At 50.0% G+C, this 8,483-nt stretch overlaps 2 protein-coding genes and 1 long non-coding RNA gene across 4 annotated transcripts in view; 1 reads left to right on the top strand and 2 right to left on the bottom strand.

Annotated features, from left to right (window-relative positions):
- Positions 1–3,840, top strand: part of VDAC2 (voltage dependent anion channel 2) — a 20,671-nt gene extending 16,831 nt beyond the window's left edge. The window contains exons 9-10 of the mRNA XM_017496699.2: positions 1,481–1,538; positions 3,275–3,840. Of these exons, the coding sequence (XP_017352188.1) occupies positions 1,481–1,538; positions 3,275–3,366 (150 nt within the window). The 3' untranslated portion in view covers positions 3,367–3,840. The remainder of the gene's footprint in view (positions 1–1,480; positions 1,539–3,274) is intronic.
- LOC119466734 lies at positions 1,982–3,280 on the bottom strand. Its single transcript, XR_005195198.1, has 2 exons — positions 3,087–3,280; positions 1,982–2,034 (listed from the first exon to the last, which is right to left on the bottom strand). It is a non-coding gene; the product is annotated as an uncharacterized LOC119466734 (long non-coding RNA).
- On the bottom strand, positions 3,453–8,151 carry COMTD1 (catechol-O-methyltransferase domain containing 1). Of its 2 annotated transcripts, none has more exons than XM_017496685.2 (7): positions 7,933–8,106; positions 7,681–7,808; positions 7,331–7,436; positions 7,124–7,242; positions 7,002–7,056; positions 6,682–6,815; positions 3,453–5,475 (listed from the first exon to the last, which is right to left on the bottom strand). In XM_017496685.2, the coding sequence occupies exons 1-7, from the start codon at positions 8,024–8,026 to the stop codon at positions 5,359–5,361; spliced, it is 753 nt and encodes a 250-aa protein (XP_017352174.2). In that variant the 5' UTR covers positions 8,027–8,106; the 3' UTR covers positions 3,453–5,358. The 2 variants fall into 2 exon arrangements, with proteins under 2 accessions (XP_017352174.2, XP_017405339.2); XM_017549850.2 differs by lacking the exon at positions 3,453–5,475 and adding an exon at positions 6,209–6,462 and having other exon boundaries at positions 7,933–8,151.
- Positions 8,152–8,483: the final 332 nt, after the last annotated feature.

Below are 8,483 nucleotides of genomic sequence, written 5' to 3' on the forward strand. Positions count from 1 at the left end.
TTGCCTATGCTGTAGTTACGCTGGTGCAATCATAGCTCACTGCACTCTCAACCACCTGGGCTCAAGAGATGCTTCCATCTCACCCCCACTGCCTGATAGTTGGGTAGGTGTGCACCAACATGCCAGACTAGAAAAATTTTGTACAGACAGACAGGGGTCTTACGATGTTGCCCAGGCTGTTGGACTCCTGGGCTCAAGCGATCCTCTTGACCTTGGCCTCCCAAAGTGCTGGGATTGCTGGTGTCAGCCACTGCTCCGGGCCTGTTTTTTTCTTTAGCTGGTCATTGCTAGCTCATGAATATTTGGCTGTAGTGCCAAGCAAATACAAGTGTTGTGGATGTGGCTTGTGTCTGTATAGTTACATCATTTCTTTCTCTGGATTGGGCTTTTTGCATGTTGCACATTGTAAGAGTATAGACATCAAATCATTTGCAGATCTGTTTTGCTTACATAGGCTGTTACCTTTAAACTATAGCCCTCAGAGTGCTGAAAACTAAGCAAAGTTGCATGTCTAGGCAACCTAGGCCCTGGAAATGAGGGCAGTTATCCACATTTATATCGATAGGCCTCTGATGTGGCTTAATAATGTTAGTGGTAGTAGAGAATGGAGCTAGAAGGAAGCTACTCCTTATTATGTCTTATTCTTCAGGGTTCCTTCCAGGCCTTGAAGTTTGTAAGTCCTAAAATGTTAGGATTGTGCAGGGAAGGCAGGGGCCTGGATTGGTACATGATGCCTCACTGGGACCTCCTCCCAAGCCCATTGGTTACATACAGCCAGAACTCAGTGGCACCAGCATTAATGAGAGGTATGAGAATGTGAGGATAAAGGATTGTTTGATTCTACAGAGAAATTACTTGTTGTTTGGGGATTTTTTTTTTTTTTTTGAAGGGGGTTTCACCATGTTGGTCAGGCTGGTCTTGAACTCCAGATCTCAGGTGATCCACCCGCCTTGGCCTCCAAAGTGCTTGGATTACAGGTGTGAGCCACTACGCCTGGCCTGTTTGGGAATTTTTAAAAAAACATTGATGGTTTTGATTCTTTAGGAAGAGCCCTGAAAGTAGTAATGTTTGTAACTAAGTCATGAATTTAAACTGTACAGCCTGCACTTTAGGGCTGCTGTATGTCACCTCTAGTGAGCCTGATTGGTACCACATTTTGGTCTGGTTTTGTTATGCTAGACTAGAATCAACAAGGATTTTTATGAGACTGCTTAGGGTCTTGTGCTATACAGACAGTTTGGGGTCTTTGGATACATTCCAAGGTCTATGAAGAGTACTGTTGTGTCCTGACAATTTGATTTTTGAGCTGAATGGATAAGTAGTGGTTCCTGGTTTCTGTTTGACTTGATACATAATGTTGCATTTTATTGTCTCACATGAATAAAACTGAATACTTCATGACTACATGATGGGGAAACATGTAGGGGCTTTGTCTCTATTGAAATATTTTTCTTATAGTTGTTTTTGAATTTTATTTTAGGCAAAAGTCAACAACTCTAGCTTAATTGGAGTAGGCTATACTCAGACTCTGAGGCCTGGTAAGTATTCTTGATAAAGTAGGATTGTTTTGATAGTATTTAAACATTTAGTTTTCATTCCTCAGCTTATTTTTTATACCGTTCAAGCAAGCATACAGAATAGTTGAAAGAAAAGTACAATAAATACATGTTTACCTTTTGCCACAATTTTTAATTTCTTTTTCCTTCCCTTTTTTTGCTAGGCCATTTGGTCATGACACTTCTCTTCAGAATAAGGACTTTCTCTCCTTTTCTACATAACCGTAATACTAACACCTAAGAAAGCAGTGATTCCTTATTATTTAATATCCACTTCCTATTCCATTTCCTCACTTGTACCTGAAATGTTTGTAGTAATTTTTCTGTTGATCAAAGTTCAATCATTGCTTTGCAGCACTTCTCCAACTTCAATGTGCTGCACACGACTCATCTTGGAGTCTTGTTAAAGTACTGGGGACTTTTTTCCCTTCCAAATAGGGATTTTCCTCCCCAAAGTTTATTTTGGCAATTTTGAAACCTAAAGAAAATTTGGAAGAATGGTACAATGAACATCATACGCATTTCCTCCACGTTGACCAGTTACTAACATGTACTACATTTATGTCTCTGAAACTTTTTTTTTTTTTTTGAGACAGTTTTGCTCTTGTTGCCCATGCTGGAGTGCAATGGCGCAATCTCAGCTCACCGCAACCTCCACCTCCCAGGTTCAAGCGATTCTCCTGCCTCAGCCTCCTGAGCAGCTGAGATTACAGGCATGCACCACCATGCCTGGCTAATTTTTAATATTTTTAGTAGCGATGGGGTTTCTCCATGTTGGTCAGGTTAGTCTCGAACTCCTGACCTCAGGTGATCTGCCCGCCTGGGCCTCCCAAAGTGCCCAGCCTGAAACTCCTTTTCAAATACGTTTTTAAAGAAACGTTAAAAAAAAAAAAACAAAAAACAAAAATAAAAAATGTTTTTAAAGAAATGTATGTTTTGCAAACATACAGACATGGCAGCCCTAGCATGTGTATCCTAAGAGTAAGACATTTTTCTTTATAAGCACAATACCATTGTCACATCTAAGAACACTAACATTAATGTAATAATACAAATATATATTCAGATTTACCCCGTCCCCAAATGTGTCTTTAATGTAGGTTTTCTTTTCTAGCATCTAATTACGATTATGTCTCTAGTCTCTTTTCATCTGGATAGTAATTCAACATTTTTTTTTTTTTTGAGGCGGAATCTTGCTCTGTCGACAAACTGGAGTGCAGTGGTGTGATCTTGGCTCACTGCAGTCTCCACCTCCTGGGTTCAAGTGATTTTCCCACCTCAGCCTGCTGAGTAGCTGGAATTACAGGCACTTACCACCACACCTAGCTTATTTTTGTATTTTTAGTGGAGATGGGGTTTCACCATATTAGCCAGGATGGTCTCAATCTTTTGACCTCGTGATCCACCTGCCTCTGCCTCCCAAAGTACTGGGATTATAGGCGTGTGCCACTGCGCCCAGCCTTGTATTTTCTAGAACACTTTTAACTTCTGGTTATTAACATTTCTATTCTCTGTGACTTGGTGCCTTACCTAGAATGGTAACCCAGTTCTTCGGGTGTCTCATATTTCCAAGCGCCCTCTGGTGGCCAGCACTGGTAGGCCAGCTGACAGGCTGAGGAAGTGACAGGCAGGCTCTGGGATGACTGAAAGGAGGCTCAGACTGAGTGAAGTGCCAGGCACATCACGTTTGTTTTATTTTTTGTTTTTTTTCTTAACAGGTGTGAAGCTTACACTGTCTGCTTTGGTAGATGGGAAGAGCATTAATGCTGGAGGCCACAAGCTTGGGCTTGCCCTGGAGTTGGAGGCTTAATCCAGCTGAAAGAAGCCTTTGGGAATGGATATGAGAAGATTTGGCCTTAATATATTTCCATTGTGACCAGCAGCAGGCTTTTTTTCCCCCCAAGATGATGATCAAAACAAAGGATGATCTCAACAAGAGCTGTATTTAAAATATTTAGACAGTTCCTTGTTAGCTGGTTTCTAGTTGAATTGGTTATCTAGTTACCAATGCTGCAGTCCTGCAGTCACCTATACATTATTTAAATGTATTTAACTGTTAAATGTGCTACCCACCAATAATGAAATAGACCTTTATGAAAACTGTGCAATTGTGTGCATGTTTGTTTTTTATGTTCCTTTAGAAAACATTCACTATTACCATTGAATGAGATGCATCAGTGGATATTTTAAGATGAGGTTAACATTTTTTTAAGTTCAGCCATTATTAGAATTACTTTTGGTATCCCAGAACATGACAAATTATGAATAAAACAAGTATTCATAATTAATGGCTCCAAGTATTTGCAGAGTTCCACGTTTGCCAGCTACGGTCAAATCTCGCTGGTAGCTAGCCAGTACTTAATTTTTCCAGTAAGCATTTTGCTCTTTACCAAAATCTGTGCCACAGGATCTTCTGTGTCCCTAGAATAATTCCATGAGCTTTTCAAGACTACAATAAGAGGATACATGCTTTGACACTCTTCAGTTTGTAAGTATGTGCAGAATTGCACTGTATCATTGGAAGGAAAATGAAGAGAATGTGCTGAAGTTACACGTGCACACTGTACCTCTGTGGGGTACTTCTAGGAAACTAGGCCCTTGTTTGCTGAGATGGGGTTAGGCATAGAGGAGAGGAGTAAGGTGTAGACAGTGAGGGTAACCTGAGGGACTGTGAGAGGTCATTACTCATTTCCTTCCAGGCAGACACTGACAAAGGTGGTAGGTAAGAGACCAGAGGCAACCCCTTTAGGCTGTGTGGCATGGGCCTTCATCTGGGCAATAATTAGACATTAATAGGTGGTTCTAGCTGGAAAAGTAGGAAAGAGCAAGTTTTCTGTTAGGAGGAGGTAATTTGTAGGATATGATTAAAGGTTGGAGAGGAGAGTTGTTCTGTAATAATAGACCTGAAGAATGATGGAGCCTGAGCGATAAGAAATGGATAAGGGGCTGCTCTGCCCATTGAGTAGTTATTCTTTTATTCCTTTAATTTCTTAATAAACTTGCTTTTGGCTGGGTGCGGTGGCTCACGCCTGTAATCCCAGCACTTTGGGAGGCTGAGGTAGGTGAATCACCTCAAGTCGGGAGTTCTAGACCAGCCCGACCAACATGAAGAAACTGTCTCTACTTAAAAAAAAAAAAAAATGGGACTCGTCACCCGAGAAAGGATACATGCTACAAAATTGCAGGTTGAGAAGAAGCTGGTGACAGATCAGAGCAAGCTCTCCACACAAGAGAGTTGGGGGCACGAAGACCCCTCTGGTCCCGCTATGTTTTTCCTAGGGGACTGGTTTGAATGGCCCATGTGAATGAATCTCTGAAATCTCGGGTTCTCTGAAAGGCCTTCAGACACACATGACTCAAGCGACAGAATCTGAGCCAGCCTGAGTCAGGACCTATTGCAAGGTAAGAGAAGAAACAGATGAAAAGATGTCCATGCAGGCTTAGGCCTGAGAGCAACTCTTGTAGTGTGAAGTAGACCCACGTAACTAATCACTGCTGGTGGTCCCCCAAAGAAAGAAATCCTAGTCATTCAGACTGCTGCCTCTTAGCTAACGGGTGGTTTTGGGCAGTGGCTACAGTGATTTGGACTGAGGTGTGGCACAAGTGAGTTAGCTGTTTGTCAAGGTTCTGCTTAAATTCATCCTCCACTCATGTGCATCCTAATATGCTTTTATGAGTTAGAAAAGAGTAGGTTTCAGCCAGTGTCCCGAGTATTGTCCAAAATGCAAAGTATGTCCCAGGAGCTGTGAGCTTGTGGGGCTCTTTTAGCCCTGCTTCCAGGAGTCTCCAGGGGCACCTTCCATCACTGGGGCTTACCTGGTGGTGGCAAAGGCTGCTTGAATTCTAGGCTAATGGCATTTCCGCCTGAGGCAGTGTCAGTGGAAAGAACTTGACCTTCATCTGTCAGTGGAGATAAGATCTGTGGGGTTGGGGAAATTTAAATGAGAAGCAGAGGACCTGGGTTGAAGGTGCTCCATAAGGCCTGGTTCCTTCACCTTCCCTCATAGTCAGAGGTTCAGGAAAGCCTGAAGTTCTCTTCATCCTCTAGGGAGTGTGGTAACTGCCATATCTATGGGCCAATCTACTTCATACCTCCCTGGCCAGTGATCCCCCTCACTTTCCTTCAGAATTTCAAGGAGAGGGCAGGATAAATAAGTCAACCCTGAGGTCTTCGGGTCCAGGCCAACTGGCCTGGCTCTCAGAGGTGATGTCCCCTGACCAGGGCCTTCACTGGAGAGGTGAGGCTAGGGAGCTGACTGTGCTGTGAAGACATGAGCAAGCTGCCAGCAGAACCGGCATCACCCACAAAAGCACACAAGTGACACCCGTGGTCCCCTTCAATCCTCTTTTCTGTTATCAAATCCCAGACGGGGCCCCCACCAGTCCCAGCTGCACAGAACCAGAGAGTTTCATCTGTCCTGAGGGAGAGATGTAGGAGGGAGACAAGCCCGAGGAGCTGGGGTCTCTGGCCATTACACATGGCCAGGCCAATTAAAACTTTGTAACCTGCGTCCTGCCAGCTGGAGGTTCCTGCAGTAAGACCAGACCTGGCGCCAGGGAGGGGAAGAATCTCAAGGCCCCTTTCACTGAAGGGAGTTGTCTGTGCTGGGCCTTCCCTGCTTTCCCCATCCAGCGTCACACACGGAGGCTCAGGAGGTCCCAAGCCCCATTTTATTGTCGAATTTAAAACTCAGGGTCAGTTCCTGGGGTTCCCAGGCAACCCTTCCCTGAGCCCACTCACTAGGGGCCAGCCCTAGATCTTGAAAGCCAAGGTGAGGCCATCGCCCAGGGGCAGGAGACTGATGTAGACCCTAACGTCCCGCCGGATGCGTTCGTTTAGGTTCCGCACACACTCGGCGGCCACGTCCCCCTGCAGAGGTTGCAGCACCTGTCCACGCCACAGGACCTGCGGGGGGCGGGGTTTCAAGAGGGCGGGGCCAATCGGGCAGAGGGAGGCGGGGCCTCAGAGGTAGGTGCCCGGCGGGAGGGGACCAGAGCCCCGCAGTGGGTGGAGCCAACGTGACTGGACTGGGTGGGGCTTTGGGGTATAGAAGGAGTTAGGGGAAAAGACGGGGACCCGGCCCGAGAGAAGGAGCTTTCTCCTCCCCCGCCGTGGATCCCTTACTCTGAGGACGGCGAGGATGCCTCCCGGCCGCAGCAGCTGCAGGCAGCGCTCGTAGTAGGCGGCGCAGTTCTCCTTGTCGGCGTCCACCACCGCCACGTCGAAGGTGCCGGCCTCGCCCGCCGCCAGCAGCTCGTCTTGCGGGAGAGGGAGGGCAAGTGGGGCTGAGTCCTTGTCCCTGGCGGCCCTAATCCCCCTCCCAGGACGGCCTGGGCGCTGTGACCGCCGGTCCTGCCCTTAACCCGTCCGGTAGGCCCGGTCACAGCTGGGCCCACTGGCCCCATTTGCAATGGCCGCAAAGCCCTTTCCACGTCGGTGCTCACCCAGGGTCTCCAGGGCAGGCTTCAGCCGGAGGTCGATCTTGTGCTCCGCCTCGGCCTGCGGAGGGAGCGGGTCAGCCGTTGCGCCCTCATCTGGGGCTGCGGGGCTAGGTGCGGGCGCTCACCTGCCTCCACAGGGGCCGCCCCAGCTCCGGGGGCTGAGCATCCACTTCGCAGGTCACCACGCGCCCATCCGCAGGCAGCGCCAGGGCCAGCGCCAGGGCGGAGTAGCCCGTGAAGGTGCCTGGGACGGGGACACAGACGGGCTCAGCCCAGAGTGGGGGTCAGCCCGGCAGCCAAGGCCCTCGGGGATCCCGGCCGCGTGCCCCTACCCAGATCCAGCGCCTTCTTAGCCTGGATGAGCCGCGCCAGGTTGGCCAGGAGCTGGGCCTGCTCGCAGGTCATCATGGAATCCCCCTGCGGCTGCTCTAGGGTCAGCTGCGTGAAGGAAGAGGGCGGTACCAGCCCTGTCGGTCACCCACCCCCGTCCTGGGGTCCCAAGCCCCCAAGGGAGCGGTTCTGGGCGTGGTCTGGGGGAAATGCCCTCCGGGAACGCCCACCACACCCAGCACTGGGAAGCCGGAAGCCCAGAGAGGGCCACAGCCCCGCCCAAGGTCACACAGCCACGTGGGACCCGCCGGGCCCGAGGTGGACGCCCGTTCCCGCCCTGAGCCCTACTGACCAGCCTCAGGCTTCGTAGCGCCGGGTGCTCCCGCATGGAGCGGCTCAGCAGATACTGCCACAGGGGACTGTCCTCGGGGGGAAGCAGGCGCAGCTCTCGCAGGCCTCGCCATGAGGGCCACCGCCTCCCTGCAGGGAGAGGGTGCTGGGTCAGGGCCCCGGGCTCCGCAGCTGCAGGAGTTAACGTGAGCCGCGCCGCGCCCTCCTCTGAGCCCGCCCACTCGCTCGCCCGCGGGGTCCAGGTCCTGCTCACCTAGGAAGAGGCCGGTGGCGAAGGCGGCGCCCAGCGCGGCTGAGCCCAGGGCCAGCGCGGCGGGCACGGAGAGCCGGGGCACTGGCTGGGTCATGGCGCGAGCAGGAGGTGGCGGTAGGTCACGTGTGCTGGAGCTCCTGGGACAGGTCTCGGACTCGCGGACCCGCTGGGCTCCGCCTTGTTGGGGGGCACTGTCTTCGGAGCCGCGGTCTCGGACACCATCTGGCGGCCACACAGCCTTAGTGCAAGCCCCGCCCGAGAGTGCCGGGCGCGATCTGGTGGCGGCGCGGGGAACTGCGCCCCTGCGGGTAGCAGGCCCAGAACTTGGATCTGAATTTTCCCGCGCATGCCCGCAGTCCAGGGGCCTGCGTCCTTTGCCCTCCTGCCAATGCTTTTTTCTCCTCGCCACCATTTATGCTGAGACCCCTTGGGGAGTATGTGGATTGTGTATGGAGTGTAAGTTACAAGATAGTCACGAATACAAATAATATAGATTAAAGGGGGAAGACCTCCTGGGCAAGATGCCCCAAAGCATCAGGCTGAAGCAGTGA

Source organism: Cebus imitator, unplaced genomic scaffold (assembly GCF_001604975.1).
Source record: "Cebus imitator isolate Cc_AM_T3 unplaced genomic scaffold, Cebus_imitator-1.0 Scaffold11, whole genome shotgun sequence".
Classification (NCBI taxonomy): domain Eukaryota; kingdom Metazoa; phylum Chordata; class Mammalia; order Primates; family Cebidae; genus Cebus; species Cebus imitator.